General features: G+C 32.6%; 2 protein-coding genes across 4 annotated transcripts in view; one reads left to right on the forward strand and one right to left on the reverse strand.

Annotated features, from left to right (window-relative positions):
* The window catches only part of LOC114336479 (uncharacterized), a 101838-nt gene extending 82548 nt beyond the window's left edge, over nucleotides 1-19290 (reverse strand). Inside the window, exon 1 of the mRNA XM_028286853.2 lies at nucleotides 19140-19290. Coding sequence (XP_028142654.1) covers nucleotides 19140-19211 — 72 coding nt within the window. The 5' untranslated portion in view covers nucleotides 19212-19290. The remainder of the gene's footprint in view (nucleotides 1-19139) is intronic.
* LOC114339168 (dynein axonemal heavy chain 1-like) overlaps nucleotides 1-24101 on the forward strand; it is a 1269803-nt gene that overhangs the window by 769369 nt on the left and 476333 nt on the right. The gene's annotated exons all lie outside the window — the stretch shown is intronic.

Consider the following 24101-nt stretch of genomic DNA (forward strand, 5'->3'; position numbering starts at 1 on the left):
CAAAAAAGCGAATATTTCGCGAAATGAACGTCAGATCGAAAAACTAAAAAATGCGTGTTCAATATTTTTCAAAAATCTATCGAATGATACCAAAAACGAACCCCCACGGAAAGGGGTGAGGAGTAAATTAAAAATTTTAAATACGAACCCTGCGATATTTCGCGAAATGAACATCAGAGTGCCAGTGTGTGCTTTTTTTCTGGGGATGAGTACAACCCCCTTCTCGAGTGTGAAAAAATATAGGTCCAAATAAGTCCGTAAGTGGATAAACTAATTAAATTCCTTGTAACTTTTGTTTTTAGATGGTTTTTCGCAAATAAATCAAAAAGTAAGTATTTGATCGAAAAACTATTCCTAGCAAATATGAAGCTTATAAAACAGTAAAAAAAATGATGTATGTATGAAGTCTGGACACACAATAAAAACAGAGTTGGAGCTAATCAAAAGTTGGTTCTTATTCGTCAAATTCCAAATCGACTAGTTCAACGTAAAATGTCCAAAAAATAACGCACTTTTCGGGGAAAACCCGCCACAAATTTTTTAAAGAGTTTAAAAAAAGTTTTATTTTTGTTATATAAAAAGTATCTATTCTATCACCATCAGCATCAAAAGTAGACCGGGCAGTATCGTCGCCCCCGCTAGCGAAATTATTCCGATTCGATTTTTTTGCACAAACTTACTCAAAAAGAGGTCCTTATAACATATCCAAAGGGTGCCGGGCGGTGCATTGGTCGAAAAATTGTTTAAAAAATTTTTTTGAAACAAATTCACAAAAACAATTTTTTCATTTCGAACAATTTTTTTTAGATAACTTGTGTCATTCTGGGCAAAAAAGGTGTCTTGCCATTTTTGTTTAAAATTGATTGTTGTCGAGTTATATGCGATTAAAAATTTGAAAAATGCGAAAATGGCCATTTTTAAGTCTTAATAACTCGATTAAAAGTTATTATTATGAAATTAAAAAGTGAGCAGATCAAGTTTCAAACTCTTGCTTCAAGGTCCTTAAGAGATTTTTGTCATTATTTTATTACAAAGCTGTTATTTTTAATTATTAATAATTAGCGCTATAGTCCCGGATTTATCGTCGCCCCTGTTAGTGAAATTATTCCGATTCGATTTTTTTGCACAAACTTACTCAAAAAGAGGTCCTTATAACATATTCACAAGGTGCCGTGGTCGAAAAATTGTTTAAACAATTTTTTAAACAAATCCACAAAAATAATTTTTTCACTTTGAACAATTTTTTTTTAGATAATTTTGGACATTCTGAACAAAAAAGGTCTCTTGTCAATTTTCTCTAAAATTGATTGTTGTCGAGTTATACGCGATTTAAAACCTGAAAAATGCGAAAATGGCCATATAACTCGACAAAAATCAATTTTAGAGAAAAATCTCAAGATACCTTTTTTGCTCAGAATAACCCAACTTATCTAAAAAATCGTTCGTAATGAAAAAATTATTTTTGTGAATTTGTTTAAAAAATTGTTTAAGGTGATACAGTAGCGATCAACAGGTAGCCAAAACGCGTTCCAAGATTGCGGCTGTAATTTTGAATATTTTTTCAAGATATTTGGCACACGTATCCGTAATATAATAAAGAATAGCGGTACAGAGCCCAATTTGAAAAATATATTAGGTAATATTTGAAAATTATTCTGTAATTAAATACAATATTAAAAAAACGAGCCTGTACCGCCATTAAGAAGAACAAAAAAATACACTTTCTTCAAATAAACTTTTTTATCCGATGCCTAGATTTTGTGTCATTTTGGAACTACTAAAATGTTTTATTTCATTAGTCCAAAACAAAATTTAAATTTTTTAATTCGACAAAATATTTCCACGCACAGGCTGTGGTCTGTATTAATTCGAGAACCAAGAGAGACAGCTCATTAACCGCCTTTCATTTTTTCTTAGAAAATAAACGATCTCTACACAAAGTACTTATAGGATAATACGCCGCCGTTATGAAATGATTGTAGGATGTTAAAATGACGAAGGATGTTTTACCCGGAAATCCGAATTTTATACACTTTTGTTATATTTAATACCCTAATAGCACACGACGTCCTTTGGACGTCCAAAATAGGTCAATTTTTGGTCCTAACGTCCATGGACCATAAACGGACGTCCTTTGGACGTCCGACGCTGGACGTACTTCGGGTGTACTAAATATGTACGTCCTTTTGACGTCCGGCGTTGGACGTCCGGCGTTGGACGTCCTTCAGGTGGACTAAATATGTACGTCCTTTGGACGTCCGGCGTTGGACGTCCTTCGGGTGGACTAAATATGTACGTCCTTCGGACGTCCGGTGTTGGACGTCCTTCGGGTGGAATAAATATGAACGTCCTTTGGACGTCCGTACTCGGACGAAATACGGACCTTTTCCAATCGTCCATATTGGACATATTCTACCAATAAGGGGATTAAACAGCAAAATTATTTAATAAAATATTAACTTAATTATGTTAATAAAATAGTTTAAATGGAAAAGATTATAAATCATATTTAATTCAAAACTGTATATGTAGTTTAATATCTAATACATGTTTTTGTTTTTATGTAAAGTGTGAAAATCTGATCGGTAAATTATTCGTTATGTCCACTCTACATCAACAATAAACTGAACAAGAAATTGACTAAGTTATTCAAGGCCAAATTTGACGAGTACAAAATGTATGATTTGTAAAAGAAAATGAAGGAATTTGATGAAATAGAACAATTGGATATGTTTTATTTTGTCAAATTTCTTTATTTTCTGTTTATTCACGGCAAAATTGGAAGTAGAATTGTGTTTTGTATAAGCCAAATTTGACCTTGAATAACTTGTCGTCAATTTCTTGTTCAATTATTGTTGATGTAAAGTGGACTTTATAATGTTTTATTATTCCCGTTACCAAGATGATAGAAGTTTGGTGGTTAAATCTAATAAGCAAAAATATAATTTTTATCAATGTATCCTTACTACAGATGAATATTGAGAGCATCTTTTTGAAGTTGAGCGTACGTGTGCCCAAAATAGGTCCAGTTTTAGTCCTAATGCGGATGGACTATAAATGAACGTCCTTCGGACGTCCGACGTTGGACGTACTTACGTGTTGAATAAATATGAACGTCCTTTGGACGTCCATTGGACGTCCGTGCTCGGACGTCCGTTGGACATTGACATCGATCCGTGAGCGTCATCTGCAAAGAAGAAAATCACAAGCCAGGACAACCAATCCCAATAGTGAGTGTTTCAAACTTTTGTGTTGTGTTGTCAAAAGTTTATTTAATTATTTATGTTTTTCCTTACATACTTACATATTTTTTCAAGCTTTTTGGTATATTTTTCATATTTTTTACTATATTTCGATAAAAAAATTCTTCGCAGTTTTATCCTAATCAACATCATCATCATTCTATCCAAAAAGGCAAATCGCCAAAATCGCAATTTTATCATAATATGATATGTATATTTGCATTTTACCACATTTTTTCGATGTTTTGAAACATTTTTGTATATCTTTTGTGTATCTATCTATATTTTGTATATCACCCCTCCTCGGGGTGAAACTCACCCCCCAAATTCACATACTAATTTGTAAGTACACATACTTTGTAAGTATGGAATAAAGGTTGCTTAATATTAATCAGTTTATCGAAGTCCGGACTTATTTTGAACGTTTTTCACCCCAGAGAAAGAGTGAAACTCACCCCAGGGCAATAGCACACATTGGCACAATATCACTTTTTTTCTTTGGCATGTTAGCTATGCGTATGCCAAATTTCATGTCAATCCTTTAAAATTTACAGCAAAAACCATCAAAGAATGTAGTAATACTTGTTTTCATGAAGTCGGTGATAGAGTTTGACAAATCTTTATGGTTGTTAAATATCTTTTAATTTGTGTATTCGATTTTTAAAGGTAGGTACTATATACGTCCATTTGGCACAATAAAAAATAACCTTCGACCGGTACATATTGCTTGTATCGATGCTCGGTGCATTGTTCAGTCATAAATTTTACCTGTCCCTATAGCGTCGGCCGTCGGGTCCTATTGTAAATTATTATAATAATAGTCCGTCTCGGTATTTTATTATTTCTGTCATAAGTATCTCTGTGGAAATGCAAATGCTGCTTGTAACATCCCAAAAACCAGCTCTACTATTAATTGTACTCGTATAAATAAGTGTATAATATGTACCTACCTACTTATTTATTGTATTCATTTATAGACCTGGATCCCGCGTAATAAAAAAGTTGATTAACAGCAAGCTGAAAATTTGTTAATAGCTTCACGGTGTCTAGTCGGACAAACTTTGATGTACGGGAATACTGGAACCGGGGAAGTTTTAATTGTGGAACAGGTTAAAAACTTGGAACATCAGACTACCGAAAACGTTCCATGTATTTTGTCGGACAGAACTTCCAATTGATTTGTTACCATTTCATTAAACTCTTATGCAAAAATCAGACTGCGTACCAGTCTACTTTTATTCTCTTAATATTTTTACTTAAAAAAAGTGTACTACAATCATCTCGCTAAACTTAATATAACTGTTTTCGAGATAAACCCATTTTAAATCTGCGATATAACATAATTTTTTGCATAATATTGTAGTTAAATCCGAAAAATCAACTTAAAACCATAATAATAATTGTGCCAATTCTCATTTATGTCATTTATATTTTTGGAGATTTTTATGGTTTATAAGTTATTTTTCGAGTTTAGCGAGACGAATGTAGTATATATTTTTTAAGTAATAATATTAAGAGAATAAAACTTTTGATTCGAAAAGTATATGTAATGTAGAGTTCCCTCAGCGATGTGATATAATATTATTACAGTATAGCTCCCCGTGCATGACAAGCTTATGGAGGTAGCCCATATAGCCTAGGCTATAATATTATTAAAAAAATCACTTAGATGGGACAATGGCTTTAGGAAATTCGAGACATCAAAAATGGCCCATTTTTAAGGTGGTGCGTTAATTTCTTGGAGAAATGTAATTATAATTTAATGTAAATAATCTAATATCCAATAATTGTAAATTATTATAAGATGTAATATAAGTTCCTTAAAAAATATATTTTTTATTTCCCACAATACATTCTCCACAGGTATAAATATCGTCTCTAGACGTCCACCGAACGTCCTCCCAGGACGTTAGATGGATGATCGGCAGCAATACATTGGACCAAACTGGGACGTCCTATGAAGGCCCAATTGACGTCCACCGAACGTCCCTTCGGACGTTAGGTGGGCCTCCATTGGGCGTTTGGCAACGTGGAATTTGGACCAAAATTGGACGTCCTGTTAAGGTCCAATTCACGTCCCCTAAGACGTCCGATTAAGATCCAATTTACTCCGATTAAGGTCCAATTTACGTCCAATTAAGGTCCCATTTACGTCCGATTAAGGTCCAATTTACGTCCGATTAAAGTCCAATTTACGTCCGATTAAGGTTCAATTTACGTCCGATTAAGGTCCAATTTACGTCCGATTAAGGTTCAATTTACGTCCGATTAAGGTCCAATTTACGTCCGATTAGGGTCCAATTTACGTCCCCTAGGACGTCCGATTAAGGTCCAATTTACGTCCGATTAAGATCCAATATATGTCCCCTCGGACATTAGATGGACGTCCAATGGACGTTCGGTAGCGCGACATTTGGACCAAAATAGGACGTATAAAGGACGTTCCTCGGACGAAAACGGACGTCCAATGGACGTCCCTAAAGTCCGTGAAGGACGTCCATTGGACGTCCTTGTGCTATTAGGGTAGGTACCTACCTATAATTCTGGTGATTTTTTAAATCCTCTATTGTTAAGAGAATTTACACCTTTAGCCAAAGTTTTACGATTTTCTAACGGAAATTAACAAGTTATTTTAAATACGCACCAATTATCGATGTTGAAAGGAGTTTTTCAAGTTATAAAAATATTTTGTCTGATCAAAGAATATGTTTCCTCGTAAAGAATTTGGAAAAACACATTGTAGTGAATTATAATCGAAGATATATTTATAGTGATATTGTTGTTTTATTTTAAATAGGTAACTATTGGTAGCAGTTTTTGTAAAAACTGTGAATAAATTGCATATATAAAAAATGATTTTATTTGAAAAATAATAAATAAGATTACTAAATAAGACAGAAAATTTGTGGTTTCCCGAAATGCGCATTTTTTGAATTTTTGTGCATATCTTGCGCATATTTCGTAATTTTTTACCGCATATATATGCGAATATTTCATCAAAATTGATCGCATATAAATCCGCTCCCTAGTCATTGTATTCTGTTGGTTGATTCCAATGATTTGAGCCGCCGTACGACACGTTGGGACCAATGGGAGTGAAGATACGTAACTAATACCTATCAAGAGGTTTACTCAAACTTCTTTTCTGTACTTATACCTACCACTCGGTATAAGTACAAAAAAGAAGTTTGTGTAAACCTTTGCACAACTGTGTAAATACTAAAGAAAAATCTGAAATATTAAAAAAAAATAGTGGAATCCGTTAATCTGTTCTCGAAAAAATTAGCTATGAAAATGAGCATAATTTTCTATATCCCTAACTTTTGACGAGCAGTTTAGCTTAAATGGGGAAAAGCGGTAAGCTTAGACCAAACACCAGTAGGAGGCATTCAATTAATTGAGGAAAAAAATTAAATGGATAACAATATTCATTTCAGTTATAGAAAAGGCATTGCCCCGCTAGAATGGTTGAAATCACAAGTAACAATTAATAGTCCTACAAAAAAGACAGGCGCTTGAAAGTGATAAGACCATTGAACAATAAGCCTGCGAACTGCCTTTTAAACACATTCTTAAAAATAATCCATAACACAATTAAAAAAAGGTTTGTTAAGAAATTCTTTTATAGACTTCAGAAATTCAACAACTTCTCCTGATTATGTTTAAAAAACGTACGGAATGCACTAAATGAAAAAAAGAAGAAAAAGATTTATCATACCGTTATACTCTAATATATTCTTACGTTGAATATTTGATGCTTCCCTGTAGAGTATAAAACGGACAGTTGTGTTTTTCCCGTGAGCTGCCTTGTTTAGTCTTCTTTGTCGTTCTATTCGTTAAATTCTATCCTCTCAAGTCACAGCGTCAGAAAGCAGTGGGTATATGCAGTGAACGGGAGGCCTATGTCGAGCAGTGAACGTTGGGGCCCTTTCGCGTTTATCGTATGTAGAGAAGTCGCTTGTCAAAAACTGGACGTATGTAATCGTATTCTATTTGTTAAATACTCTCACCTAATATGTCATACCATGTGTGTTAATCCATTTTATTTCTACAATTTTAAAGTGTTATTACATGCCGTCATTTTCATTTGTCTACACCATCTTATTCTGCCAGTTAAATCCCATCATTTCAGACGCTGTACGTCACGATTGAACCAATAGAACCGTAGATACAAGACTAAGGCCCTTTTGACATGATGCTGTAATTGATTTTCATACGTCATTGCATTATATTAGTCAAATCCAGTTATTTTAGGTGCTGTACGCCACGATTGGACCAATAGGAGCGAAGATACGTAAATAAGGCCCTTTTGACATATTGCTGTATTTGATTTTTCTGTGTCATTGTATTCTGTTCATTAAACCCTACCATTTGAGCTGCTGTACGTCACAATTGGACCAATAGGACTAGATATACATAACTAGGGCCCTTTTGACTTGTTGCTGTATTTGATTTTTCTGTGTCATTGTATTTTATTTGTCAAGTCCTATTATTTGAGATGCCGTACGTCACGATTGGTCTTATAGGACCGAAGATACGCGACTAAGGCCCTTTTGACATGAGGTTGTATTTGATTTTTCTCTCATTGTATTCTGTTTGTCAAATCCTATCATTTGAGGTGCTATACATCACGATTGGACCAACAGGACCGAAGATACATAACTAAGGCCCTTTTGACATATTGCTTGTTTGATTTTTCTGTGTCATTGTCTTCTATGATGTCTAAGGCATATCTCTGATATGCCCTATTTTTAAATTGGACTTCGTAAGTCCTAGGTTTTCACCCACAAGCTTTTATTTGACACCTCATTTGTCATTCTACCCGGTATAATGGCGGAGGGGTTATATTGGCGGTCGTACGGACCGACAGAAAGAGTACCCAGCTCAAATATCTCACCTTTAGTACCATCCTTGGATTATAAGCTTTCATTTGACACCTCATTTATTATTATAGCTGGTATAATGATAGAGGAGTTACATTCGCGGTCGGACGGACCCACCGACAGACCGCCTAGGTCAAATATCTCACCTTTAGTACCATCCTTGTATTACCAGCTTACATTTGACACCTTATTTGTCATTCTACCTGGTATAATGACGGAGAAGTTATATTCGCGGTCGTACGGACCGACAGAAAGATTGTCTAGGCCAAATATCTCACTTTTAGTACCATCCTTGGATTATAAGCTTTCATTTGACACCTTATTTATCATTCTACTTGGTATAAAGACGCAGAAGTTATAGTCGCGGTCGTACGGACCGGCGGAAAGACAGCTTAGGTCAAATCGCTCACCTGTAGTACCATCATTGGATTATCAGCTTTCATTTGACACCTCATTTGTCATTCTACTTGGTATAAAGACGCAGAAGTTATAGTCGCGGTCGTACGGACCGGCGGAAAGACAGCCTAGGTCAAATCGCTCACCTGTAGTACTATCATTGGATTATCAGCTTTCATTTGACACCTCATTTGTCATTCTACCTGGTATAACGACGGAGTGGTTATATGCCCGGTCGTACGGACCGACGGAAAGACAGCCTGGGTCAAATATCTCACCTTTAGTACCATCCTTGGAATATAAGCTTTCATTTGACACCTCATTTGTCATTCTACCTGGTATAATGACGGAGAAGTTATATTCGCGGTCGTACGGACCGACAGAAAGATTGCCTAGGCCAAATATCTCACCTTTAGTACCATCCTTGGATTATAAGCTTTCATTTGACACCTCATTTATCATTCTACCTGGTATAATGATTGAGGAGTTATACTCGCGGTCGGACGGACCGACGGACAGACCATGTAGGTCAAATATCTCACCTTTAGTACCATCCTTGGAATATCAGCCTTCATTTGACACCTCATTTCTCATTCTACATGGTATAATGACGGAGGAGTTATATTCCCGGTCGTACGGACCGTCGGAAAGACAGCCTAGGTCAAATATCTCACCTTTATTACCATCCTTGGAATATAAGCTTTCATTTGACACCTCATTTGTCATTCTACCTGGTATAAGGATGGAGGAGTTATATTGGCGGTCAGAGGGACCGGCGCACAGATCGCCTAAGTTAAATATCTCACCTTTAGTACCATCCTTGTGTTATAAGCTTTCTTTTGACACCTCATTTGTCATTCTACCTGGTATAATGACGGATAAGTTATATTCGCGGTCGGAGGGACCGAGTCACAGACCGCCTAAGTCAAATATCTCACCTTTAGTACCATCCTTGTATTATAAGCTTTCTTTTGACACCTCATTTGTCATTCTACCTGGTATAATGACGGAGGAGTTATATTTGCGGTCGGAGGGACCGACGGAAAGACAGCCTAGGTCAAATATCTCACCGTTAGTACCATCCTTGGATTATATGCTTTCATTTGACACCTCATTTGTCATTCTACCTGGTATAATGATGGAGGAGTTATATTCGCGGTCGTAAAGACCGACGGACAGACCGCCAATGTCAAATATCTCACCTTTAGTACCATCCTTGGATTATCAGCTTTCATTTGATACCTCATTTGTCATTCTAGCTGGTATATTGACGGAGGAGTTGTGGTTACAGACAGACGGACAGACGGACGTGGATAATACAAAGTTTTCACATTTTTTCAAAATTGGGTGAAAACAATAAAACATGATGCCAGACTGATTTCTTTATGAAAATAATATATACATTCTCAAATTGTCTATTTTTCGTTGTGAATAATATTGTATTCAACAGTGATGCCAAATTTCTGATGCCAAAATGATTGATAATGAAAGTGGGATATACGTTTTCATGTATATAACGGCAGCGACAAAACGGTAAAACACTGAACTAAATGTATATAATATTTTCACTGTACGATCATTTTGGACTCAAACATTTTATGGAATAAACTTATATAACTTAGTAAGAGGTAAACAAGGAAAGCTGATATATTAAAGTAACATCAAGGAATCAAATCTCTAACTACCGAGCTGATTAGACTTCTGGTAGCAAGTACAGGAATAAAGTTATTAAGGTAGTGTAAAGTGGCATCGATATACAGATGCCACTTTGCAAGACGATGCCAAATCGATGGTAAATGCATAATGTATCGATGCCAAATTGATAGTAGGATGTATATATATATATATATATATATATATATATATATATATATATATATATATATATATATATATATATATATATATATATATATATATATTTTAATAGTGCGCTCTGAGGCGCAAGATCGGTTCACCGCGTAAAGGTTCACGCGCTAACTTCTCGATGCAAATTATAATTTCTATGTATATATGTATATATACGTTATCTTCATTTTTCATTTTTGAAGATCCTAATAAAATTTGATCATATAATTCTTATAATTAAAACATCATACTTTACCTCATCACCTTTCATTAAATTTACTTTGTCTTCTATTTTTTGTACTAAATAAAATCATTAAAATCTTTTGAAAAAAAAAACATTAAAAACTAATATTTAAGAAATAAAACTAAAATAAGTTGATATTACTTATTAATACTATTTTTACAAACTTTTTGGTTAATACATCTGAATCGAGATATACAGGGAATCTCAGCTTTTTTACACCTGCATAAGTTCTTAGAGCCATTTTTAGAGTTACATGGTGGTACTAAGTCTGTTCTTGTAGGCAGTAAAACTAAAACTTTCTGGGGCTTCAAAGTCTAATTATCTATATGATATAGATATAATTTATATCATATAGATATCCAGTGGATATTGTATAGTATCCACATAAAGTGGATCTAAATAGTTCTTTTGCAGCATCATCAAGGCACGTCAATTGTGTGTAAGCCGTTACAACATAAATGCTCGTTTTATACACAATGATGAGGCTGCAAAATAACTCGATCCATTTTTATATCGATATCACATATTGGCTCATTTGCATGCGTAGAAGCCGAGTTACGATCAATAAAGCGTCGAAAAATACTTGACTGTGAGCCGATGTTGCGCCTCATAGCGCGCCATTAAAATATCGATATCTTGACCAAAAATCAACTAACGAACATTTTCTTAACATAAAATAATTGCTTTTGCGTTATTCTATCATTATTGTTAATTAAACTATAAATGTTTAGAGCTCAAATTTACTTTGAAACCCTTAATTAATGAAACAAATTAATGTACCATTTTTTTTAAGAAAATTATAACTTCAAACGGGTATAGCTTTAAAACAAATGAAGATAAACTAATTTAACAAACTGTATTTGGAAGCCTATTAATGAAGCTTTAAAATGAGGCCTTTTAAGGCTCATTTGCATGCGTAAAAGCCGAGTAACGATCGATAAAGCTTCAAAAAATACTTATTTCGCAATTTGCAATTTGCATTGTGCACTAATTTTACAATATCTTGAGTTATGATTGTTGTATTTAAGTTTAGTAAACGTTTTTTCTTCGTTTTTTATTAACAAACAAATTTTATTTGAAACATTATTTTTTATCTCTTTAGTTTATGAGCCAGAGGCTTATAAACAATTTATAAACAATTAAATTGTTTATAACAATTTTTGACCACTCGTATCGAAATCCACCCCCAAATTCGTAATCAGCAGCCAAAAATCCATAAGAAACCGTTGAGTTTGTAAATCAGAATTGAAAAGGACACGGTGACCTACCTCTATTTGGCGCCTAGACTAATTTTGTTTTAATATTAGTGCAGTTACTGAAGGTGGATATGATCTATTACCTCCGATATCGTTGAACCAGTATCGATTTGCATGAAAATTGGTGAGTGGTTAGAGGATATCTCAAGGAACAAAGGTGACATGGTGCCAACTTGCGTTTTTACCCTGGGGGTGGATGCCACCCCTTCTCGAGGGTGAAAATTATTTTATTACGAATAACCTCATAATTCGATAGAGGTACAAATTCTAAGCAAAATGTGTTACATAAAGCTATTAAAATAAATCAAAACTTAAATACGTAAAAGTTATTTAAAAAAATTAAAGCTTTTTGAGTTATTAAAGATCAAATATTTTTATTTTTTATGAGAAAAATGCATGTTTTTATCCGATTTTTCACAAATAACTCAAAACCTATAAATTTTTGCAAAATAATTGTTATTACCAAAATTGAAGATAGTAAAAAACTAAATAAACTCCTTACTAGAAAAATCTTTTAGTGTTAACTTACAGTGGGTTATCGGTAATTGAATGAAATTATTTTTCGGCGAGTACCCAAATCTAAGTAGTTAAGCTTAAATAACGGAAAAATGATACATTTTATAACATAATCTTAGCTAACATTTGTCAAAGTGCTTAGAAATATCTATCAAATGAGCAACGAACGAGTCGATAGCATTAAAATTTATGCTACAAAAATTTTTCAAAATTTATCATTTAAAAATTTTTTCAAAAAAATGTTATTGTTTTTTTTAATTACCTCCATTAATTTTTATGAAATCAGATACAAGTAAAATCAATTTGAAAGCTAATTCCAAGGGATATTAAACCACGCTAAACTTAATCTCATAAACACCTTACTTTTTTAAAAATAAATGGTTAAATGGCCCCGGTTACATTGTTCTCGCAGCAAAATTTAAGCTTTAAACGTTTCTATCTGTAACGTTTCTATCCTACAGAAATAGTAAAAATGGTAAAATATTTAATATGAAAAAACTAAAATCTGGTTATTTATCATTTTTTACGAAAATTGAGTATTTTGGAGTTATCATCAAAATAATTACCAGAGAACGGCAGTTCTCGCCAGTGGCGCACACCAACACCCCCCTACACGCGACACTATGTATACACGAAATTTTCAGTAGTAATTACACAAGAGCTCTAAAATTATTGAATTTTTCCCGGGTGTCATTTTGACAGTTTTAATTTCACGAACCGAAGGCGAGTGAAATTATTTCAAAGTGTCACGAGGGCAAAAATTCTATATTAATTTTAGAGATCGAGTGCAATTTGTTGCGATTATTTCATGAATAAAACTGTTCAAAACCAAAATTTTATTGTAATTTATTTATGTAAGTACAAATTACTACAATTAAACACACAGTTGTTATAAATATTTCACGGTTGAAAGTCATCACTTTTATAGTTTTTAAAACATTAATTGTCACTAATGTCACTGAATGTATTTTTTTGTAGCAACGAAGGGCATCTGACGTAATATACTTGACGACGGGAAATTATCAAAAACTCTCGATTTAATTTAGATTTCTGTAGCTCTCTATTGGTCAGAATCTCATATGAATGAAATAATCGATTTTCTAAATCTGACTGATTTGAAAGATGGGCCAAGTCCCATCTTAAAGTTCAGGAAAAGACTCACCCATTCATATGTCAACCATCCATTTTGGTTCAAGGGTGTGGATTTTACGGCCCTTTCTATTTAGGGTCTGTTTTTCGTTCTCGTCCCCAAAACTCCCAAAAACATCAAAAATTTAAGTCCGACCTTTGCGGCTTCTAATAATACTCATCATTACCTTTCCAACGCATGTCTAATTTTGAAAATCTGTTATACCATTCTAAAGTTACCGAGCTCAGAAATATGACTCAGTTTTTATTTAAAAAAGGGAAAAGGTTTGTGGATATGTATGTGTGTTTGAAAGTTAAACCGATTTGAATTTTTTTTCTGTGTTTGAAGAGGGAGACTGGGACGATTTAGAACCGGTATAGTTTGTGACTTTTGACCACCCATTAGTCAGCTAGAGGACTTGGTAGGTACAAAACGGCATATTTTTTGGGAGTATATATCTTCGGATTAAGAAGAGGCAGGAGAACCGCAAATACACCAAATCAATAGCGTTAAGTTAAGCTTTCAAATGGTGTCTAAGCCGTCAGGATCAGACATACACACGGCTCAGTATAGCCGAAAAACTGAAAAACTATACTTTGAATATTTTGGTTTTTCGACAATTACTCAAAATTTCAACCTACGAATTGCGTCAATAACTGAGCTTTTGTAGAAGGACTCTAGACAAATCTAACGGTGTATACGTCATATCCGGGAAAATTCGAATTTTTAAGTTATAGGCTTCATAAGTATGATCAAATCTATTTCCTACGGGAAAAACGGTTTCTCAAGCTCAATAATTCCTGTAATAGCTTCAGTTATCATACTTGACCTTAGTTCCATCAGATACTACTGGTAAATATATTTGAAACTCATGTTTACTGATCAAAATCGGTTAAGCCTTTTAGAAGTTATTAAGCTAAAAAAGTATAATCCAATTAACGATTATTCCCGAAATGGTTTATGTAGTTGTAGTGATTACGACGCTAAATTTGATCTGAGAACGGGCAATCCGACTTCATTTACCGATCATCTCAATATTTTTTTTCAATCTATTTCGAATAGAAAAAAATCTAGTGTACACTCGATGGACACTAGATCATAATGCAACAAAGCTGACCATTTATAAAGCTTAACGAGTAATAGAGGAACATTGCATTTAACTTCATACATTTAATTTATAAATAACTTTGAAAAACTCCTGATGCGAGAATAAAAAACCGCTAAACGCCTTAAAAATTAGTGGCGCATACAATATTCCAGCCACAAAAGATCTGATATGAATATTACTTGGCGCGAAAATGTATTTTCATTTTGATGTAAAACAAAATTGTCGTTTTATTTTAAAAGATTTTTCCATAAAATTTGCTAAATTTGAACTAAACGCGCCACAAAAGGGTTTCAAAATTCAAACTGTATCGAAGTTATTTTTTGTGGCGCGTTTACTTCAAATTTAGCAAATATTATGGAAAAATCTTTTAAAATAAAACTAGAATTTTGTTTTACATCAAAATAAAAAACATTTTCGCGCCACGTAATTTCATATCAGATCTTTTGTAGCTGGAATATTGTATGCGCCACTCATTTTTAAGGCGTTTAGCGGTTTACCTCCTTTGTTCCTTGGAGTATCCTCTAAGTACTCACCAATTTTTATAAAAATCGATGAAGGTTCAACGAAATCGGAGGTGAAAACCTTCAGTGACTGCACTAGGTATTTAACAGTTTTGAAAAATAAAAAAAAATAAGGGAAATCGAGTCGAGAGTTAATATTTAGTAGGTTTAGTAAATTCAATACAATTTTTATAATATTTCAAAGAATTTAAAGAAATGTTCAAATTGAAATAATTTTATTGTCTATTGCATTGCAAACCCAAGTATTTCTTATGTATTTTTGGCTGCTTTTTGGGTGGATTTTTATCTGAGTGGTCAAAAAATTGTTATAAACAATTTAATTGTGTATTAATTGTTTATAAGGCTCTAGCTCGTAAACTAAACGAGATAAATAAAAATTTTAATAAAATTTATTTTTTAATGAAAAAACGAAGAAAATGGCGTTTACTAAACTTCAATCCAATAATTAGGACTCAAAATATTGCATAATAAAATTAGTGCATAATTCAAATTCCAAATTGCAAAATATACTTATTTTCCTAACTAGTGCGGAAAGTGATACTTTCACGCACGAGACTGCCGTTGACCCAAACGAAGCGATAGCGGAGTTCGGGCAAGCAGTCGAGTGCGGGGAAGACACTTTCCGCGTGAGTTAGGAACAATATTTTTTCTAGGGCAAAAAAGTTTGGAAAAAACCACAAAAAATAGAGTTATATCAATTTTTATTTAGAAGTGAAAATACACAAATTAATTCTTTGACAAGGTTGTCAAAACCAAACTTTCAATATAATGGGTTACCACGACGACGATATTGGTTTCCATGACGACCATTCAAACCATTGTAATTGTCTACTGATCTGACTTTTAAATATTATGTCAAAATAATTTTATTTCATCGAGTTATCGCGCTAATTTCATTAAAACATCAAACGAATGACGGAACACTGGACAGAGCCATTAAAGAACGAAATATTCAACGCAGGAAAGCAATTACGCTTGGAAACTCAATACTCCGGGACAAGCAGATAAACAATCAAAACAAGAAAATATCTATGACGCCGTACTGAAAAGCTAGACCGGGCAGTATCGTCGCCCCCGCTAGCGCAATTATTCCGATTCGATTTTTTTGCACAAACTTACTCAAAAAGAGGTCCTTATAACATATCCACAGGGAGCCGGGCGGTGCCGTGGTCGAAAAAATTTTTAAACATTTTTTTTAAACAAATTCACAAAAATAAATTTTTTATTTCCAACAATTTTTTTAGATAATTTGGATCATTCTGAGCAAAAAAGGTTTCTTGTCATTTTTCTCTAAAATTGCCTGTTGTCGAGTTATACGCGATTAAAAATTTGAAAAATGCGAAAATGGCCATTTTCAATGCTTCATAACTCGATCAAAAATGATTATTATGAAATTCAAAAAGTGACAAAATCAAGATTCAAATACCTTCTTCAGCGTTCTGAAGAGATTTTTGTAATTAATTTATTACAAAGCTGTTATTTTTTGTTATTAACAATTAGCGCTATAGTCTAACTGTATCGTCGCCCCCGTTAACGGAACTATTTCGGTTAGATTTTTTTCCACAAACTTACTCAAAAAGAGGTCCTTATAACATATCCACAGAGTTCCGGGCGGTGCCGTGGTCGAAAAATTTTTTAAACAATTTTTTTTAAACAAATTCACAAAAATAAATTTTTTTTTCCAACAATTTTTTTTAGATAATTTGGGTCATTCTGAGTAAAAAAGGTTTCTTGTCATTTTTCTCTAAAATTGATTGTTGTCGAGTTATACGCGATTAAAAATTTGAGAAATGCGAAAATGGCCATTTTCAATGCTTCATAACTCGATCAAAAATGATTATTATGAAATTCAGAAAGTGACAAAATCAAGATTCAAATACCTTCTTCAGCGTTCTGAAGAGATTTTTGTCATTAATTTATTACAAAGCTGTTATTTTTAGTTATTAGCAATTAGCGCTATAGTCTAACTGTATCGTCGCCCAAGTTAGCGGAACAATTTCGATCAGATTTTTTTGCACAAACTTACTCAAAAAGGGGTCCTCATAACATATCCACAGGGTGCTTTGCGGTGCCGTGGCCGAAAAACTTTTAAACAATTTTTTTAAACAAATTCATAAAAATAATTTTTTCATTTCCAACAATTTTTTTTTTGGTAATTGGGTCATTCTGAGCAAAAAAGGTTTCTTGTCATTTTTCTCTAAAATTGACTGTTGTCGAGTCATACGCGATTAAAAATTTGAAAAATGCGAAAATGGCCATTTCAAGGCTTCATAACTCGATTAAAAATGATTAATATGAAATTCAAAAAGTGACAAAATCAAGATTTAAATACCTTCTTCAGCGTCCTGAAGAGATTTTTGTCATTATTTTATTACAAAGCTGTTATTTTTAGTTATTAACAATTAGCGGTATATTCCAAATTTTTTTGCACAAACTTACTCAAAAAGAGGTCCTATTAACATATCCACAGGGTGCCGGCCGGTGCCGTGGTCTAAAAATTGTTTAAACAATTTTTCGACCACCCGCCGGCACTCTGTGGATATGTTATAAGGACCTATTTTTGAGTAAGTTTGTGCAAAAAAATGTAATCGAAATAGTTCCGCTAACGGGGGTGACTATACAGTTGGACTATAGCGCTAATTGTTAATAACTAAAAGTAACAGCTTTGTAGTAAAATAATGCCAAAAATCTCTTCAAGACGTTGAAGAAGATATTTGAATCTTGATTTTGTCACTTTTTGAATTTCATAATAATAATTTTTGATTGAGTTATGAAGCCTTGAAAATGGCCATTTTCGCATTTTTCAAATTTTTAATCGCGTATAACTCGACAACAGTCAAGTTTAGAGAAAAATGACCAAAGATTTTTTTTACTCACAATGATCCAAATTATCTAAAAAAAAATTGTGGGAAATGAAAAAATTATTTTTGTGAATTTGTTTAAAAAAAATTGTTTAAAAAATTTTTAGACTACGGCACCGCCTGGCATCCTGTGAATATGTTATAAAGACCTCTTTTTGAGTAAGTTTGTGCAAAAAAATCGAATCGAAATAGTTCCGCTAACGGTGGCGACGATACAGTTAGACTATACCGCTAATTGTTAATAACTAAAAATAACAGCTTTGTAATAAAATAGTGACAAAAATCTCCTCAGGACGTTGAAGAAAGCATTTGAATCTTGATTTTGTCACTTTTTGAATTTCATAGTAATCATTTTTAATCGAGTTATGAAGCCTTGAAAATGGCCATTTTCGCATTTTTCAAATTTTTAATCGCGTATAACTCGACAACAGTCAATTTTAGAGAAAAATGACAGGAGACCTTTTTTGCTCAGAATGACCCAAATTTTCTAAAAAAAATTGTTGGAAATAAAAAAATTTTTTTTTGTGAATTTGTTTAAAAAAATGTTTAAAAAATTTTTAGACCACGGCACCGCCCGGCACCCTGTGGATATGTTATAAGGACCTCTTTTTGAGTAAGTTTGTGCAAAAAAATCGAATCGGAATAATTGCGCTAGCGGGGGCGACGATATTGCCCGGTCTATATAACATACAGCTGCGAAGTATGGCCTATGAAGGAAAAATCAAAACAAAGGTTAGAGGTCACTGAAATGGATTTGTGAAGAAAAGCTGCAGGAATATCAAGAAGAGAACATGTCACCAACGAACGGATATGAGAAATAATGAAGATCACATGTACAATAAATGACAAAATTAACGAAATACAACTTAGATGGTTTGGTCACGTATAAAGAATGCATGGGCACAGAATCCCAAAATAAGTACAAAAGTGAAAACCGCCAGGTAGAAGAAGAAGAGGTAGACCGAGGAAAAGTTGCCAAGCAGGAATAAAAAAAGCCATGGATGAAAGAGGTCTGCAAGTAGATCAATGTGCGGACAGAGAGGAATGGCAGAAGGGTATCGGAAGACGGAAAACGTTGTAAACCGATACTATATATTATATAATCTAAATTGGAGTAAAAATATGCTCTACTTACTCTATGGGGTAATGCGGCATAAGATAACTGTACCAAACATAGTACAGTCAAAGAAATTAGTGCCTTCTGCATCGTAATAAGTTAATACTTTGAAAAATGCCCGTGGTGAATGAATACTGGTTAATGTTAGACTGACTAGCAAAATTCTTTGATTAATGGTTTTAATTAATAGTTTTAACAGAGATTTTAATCTTATCATAAACTTGAAACCTTGAAGGCATTTCCTATTTTTTGATTGAAAAGATTAAAAGAAAATAGCAATGCCAAAATATATTTCTCCAAGTTAAATAACAATTTATGTAGGTACTCCAGCCAATGAGGGTAAAAATAGTATATTACCTCTGAATTCGATCCTGCTGCAAGGATTTTAATGAAATATATTCTCTGTTTATCTCCTACTTCAAAGTCTACCCTATCCCGATGTGCGCTTATTATTTTTAGGGGTGAAAACTATATCTTATTGCCAATATTGTAACGTAAATCAAAGTATTTTTTGGGCTTTAATAGAGTTTGATGAAGTTAAAGGTATTTTTATATTTTAAGACATTATTGATGGTTGACTAAATAATTTAGCCCTTACAAAACATCCCACCACCGCCAAATTTGATAATGAAATGTGTAAAAAAAGTGATTTATTAATATTTTTTATTCATTTAATATACAATTTAAAACAATTTTTTATCGGTTATTATTATTTTGGGTCAATTTTATTTTTGTATGTTACATTTCGCAACCGTTAAAACAACCCTATACTGCGTTCCACGGTCACCTTTCAGTACAGACTCTTATGAAGAACAGTGTTGCCAAGAGATATTAATATTTATATTAAATAAATTTTTTTAAAGTATTTTTTATACCTCACTTGGTCTATTAAATTTGTCAGTATGTATGAGAAATCTTTTAAGCTGTCAAAGCAAAGGGCGCGTTCTTTTAAGCTGTCAAAGCAAAGGGCGCGTGGTAGCGCGTTCGACCGGAGATCGAGAGGTCCCTGGTTGCAATCCGTGTGTTATCTAACTTTTTTTTATTTTTAGTATTGTTTTAATAAAAATTTTTGGAAAGTAGTAAGTAAAAATTAGTTTAATCTTTAAATACAAATAACCTGTTGAAAGTATATTTATTTCGTTGAAATTATATAATAGAAGTATAACTTCTTACGTGCATACAAAGTACACGTGTTAGAAAGTACATTTTTAAGGCACTCATGTGAATTGCAGAATTAGCTTCGCTCATTCTTCAAACTTTCACATGCGTGTCTTAAAATTGTACTTTTAACACTTATATCATAAATAACTATTAAATATAATATTAATCTCAGGCTAATTATAATTAATATTTAAATGATATATCTTTAATATCGTATAAATATCTTTCATAGTACCTGTCTATGAATTATTTAAAAATAATAAAACCCACAGATTTTCAAATCAAGATGTTTTGGACTTCTGGAATATTCTATTTAGACAGACTTTAAGTTCGTCTGCTTAAAACTGGCAACACTGAGCTGCAAGATTCCATAAGTTTTATATAGGGCTTTTCATCGATTGTCATTTGTTTCGAGCTTCTGTCATATGTTGTATAATCTGTGTATAATATTAATATACACGGATTGTACGACATATGACAGAAGCTCGAAACAAATGTCTGTGAATGAAAAGCCCTATTGGTATATTCTGCCCACACTGCAAAGTGACTGCGGAACGCAGGATAGTACGTTCTTTGACGGTAAAATATTGGAAAATCTTTAAATTTTAAAGAATTATTTGCATTAACATGAAATTTGGCATACGAATAGCTAACAAGTCAAAGAAAAAAAGTGATACTGTGCCGATGTGTGCTTTTGCCCTGGGGATGGGTCGCACCTCTTCTCGGGGGTGAAAAAATATACTTCCAAAATAAGTCCGGAAATGGATAAACTGACTAATTTTAATTTTTTTAATAGCACCCTGTATATTTTTTTATAGTTTTGGATGTGGTCTTTTATCATCTATTTAACACATTTTTTTAAAATATAATCGGTTTGTAAATAACGAAGAAACTATCAGTTTATTTTTGTTAATTATGTGTCCCAGACTATTATGTGTCCCAGAATGGGACAAAAACTGATCTATTCCATTTGTAATACACTTTCATATGGCGCGGCGTAGAAAAAATTCATCTCCTAAATATTCATCCCTAACTTACAGGGTGCTATTTAAACAAAATTAGGGGTTGTAACTAAGGGATGAATATTTAGGGGATAATTTTTTTTACGCCCTATTAAAGTGTATTACAAATTTAATAGATCAGTTTTTGTCCCATTCGAAAATCTCTATTAGTTTAAGAAATATAGCCTGGATAAATTAGTCTGGGACACATAATTAACAAAACTATACTGATACTTTCTTGGTTATTTACGAACCAATTTTATTTTAAAAAAATGTGTTGAATAGACGATAGAAGACCATATCCAAAACTATAAAAAATATACAGGGAGCTATTAAAAAAATTAAAGTTAGGGGTTGTAACTAAGGTATGAATATTTAGGGGATGATTTTTTTCTACGCCATATTAAAGTGTATTACAAGTAGAATAGACCACTTTTTGTCCCATTCGAAAATCTCTATTTGTTTAAGAGATATAGCGTGGCTAAATTAGTCTGGGACACCCTGTATATTAGTTCTCTAGACCTAGTGGAAGCAGAGATTAGCTAATGAAAAATAGGTTCATATTCGTCAAATTCCAAATCGAATATCTTAACGTGAAATAATTAAAACACGAAGTACTTTTTTTGAAAAATTCATTGCAAATTTTTAAAACTGTTTAAAAAAAGGCTTTATTTTTGTTTTATTAATAAAAATTCTAGCGTCTAAAGGAAATAAATTACGCTCAAAATAACGTTGGTCCCTTTTTTGGTAAATAATCGGATAAATCACCCCCTAATATTGATTTACTCGGGTATGTATTGTTTATATGATCTGTAAGTTTCGTCGGTTTAAAGGCCTTATTTTTGAAAGGGCTTGAAGGAGTCATTAAACACGAGTGTAAAAAGTCATTAAACATTTTGAAAAAAATGTTTAATATCTTTAATGACTCATTTTAAAGTCATTAAAATGAGCCATTAAACATTTTGAGCAGGCGTATCTTAACCAATGTTTGTCTTAGAGAAAAACAAAAAAATAAAAAATATTTAGAAAATAATCTGTGACTTTTTTACTATTTAAGATTTTTGGTATTTAAAATAATTTTTAAGCTATTCTGAAAAAAAAACATTTTTTTCAAAATTAAAAATTTAAAAAAATTTATTTTAAGACCAAATTTTTTAAAAAGAAGCACTTTGAATGGATGAAACTTACACATCATATAAACACAACACAACTAATGCAACTTATGAAGCGATAACGATTAATTTCATTTTTGTTGCTAATTAGGGGATGATTTTCCCGACTTTTTTTATAAAAGCAAAAGGGACCAACTTAAGTTTAAGCCTAATGTGCTTATATTTGATGCTAGAAACTTTTTTATAAAAACAGAAATAAATTTTTTTTTAATCAAAACACAAAAATAAATGTTTAAAACACTTTAAAAAGGTTGTAATGAGCTTTCTCCAAAAAGGGCTTCATTCTTTGGATATTTCACGTTGAAATATTCTATCTGAAATTTGGCGAATATAAACCTATCTTTCAATAGCTATAACTCTGCTTCTACCAGGTCTAGAGATCTCATGCATACACCATTTTTTTCACTTTATTAGATGCTATATTTTTGCTGAGAATGTTTTTTTCGATAAAATACTTACTTTTTTAGTCCGTTCTTTAACGGTAAAATATTGCAAAACCTCTACATTTTAAAGAACCGCTGGGATTGACATGAAATTTGGCATACACATAGCTAACAAGTCAAAGAAAAAAAGTGATATTGGGCCGATATGTGCTTTTGCCCTGGGGGTGGTTTTCACCCCCTCTTGGGTGTGAAAAAATATTCGTCCAAAGAAAGTCAGGAAATGGATAAACTGGCTACTTTTAAGTAACTTTTGTTCTATAGAGTTTTTTCACTAAGTCAATACTTTTCGAGCTATTTGGCAGTGAATATGTTCATTTTTTCAACAAAATAACCACGCTTTTAGACGGTTTTTCGCAAATAACTCAAATAGTAAGTATTTTGTCGAAAAAACATTCTCAGCAAAAATATAGCATGTAAAAAATTAAAATAATGGTGTATATATCACGTCTCTACACCTAGTAGAAGCAGAGTTATAGCTAACGAAAAATAGGTTCATATTCGTCAAATTCCAAATGGAATACTTTAACGTGAAATAACCAAAAATGAAGCACATTTCGGGGAAAACTCATTACAACTTATTTAAAGTGTTTAAAAATTTTTGTTTTACAAAAAAAATTTCTAGCATCAAAATTAAACAAGTTACGCTCAAAATAAAGTTTTACCCTTTTGGTTTTGGTAAAAAAATCGAGAAAATCACCCCCTAATTAGTATCTTAAATGAACTTAATCGTTACGACTTCACAACTTTCTTGACTCATGTATATATTGTTTATATGATCTGTAAGTTTCATTGGTTCAAAGTCCTTATTATTGAAAGGGCTGTAGTTAAAAGGGGTTGAAAGAGTCACTGATCACGAATGTATGCAAATTTAGAAACACCAAATCTAAATCAATTTTTATCTAACAGAAAAACAAAAAAATACATGATATTCAGAAAAGTAAATCTGACTTTTTTTGTTTTTTGAGATTTTTGGCATCTCTAACAATTTTTAAGTTATTTTGAAAAAAAGCATATTTTTCAAAATTTAAATTTTTAAAAATTTTACTTTGAAACCAAATATTTTCAAAAATAAGCACTTTGAATCGATGAAACTTACAGATCATATAAACACAACATAAGAAAAATAATTTGTGGAGCGGTAACGATTAATTTAATTTAAGTTGCTAATTAGGGGGTAGTCTTCCCGATTTTTTTGCAAAAACA

Source organism: Diabrotica virgifera, chromosome 9 (assembly GCF_917563875.1).
Source record: "Diabrotica virgifera virgifera chromosome 9, PGI_DIABVI_V3a".
NCBI lineage: Eukaryota > Metazoa > Arthropoda > Insecta > Coleoptera > Chrysomelidae > Diabrotica > Diabrotica virgifera.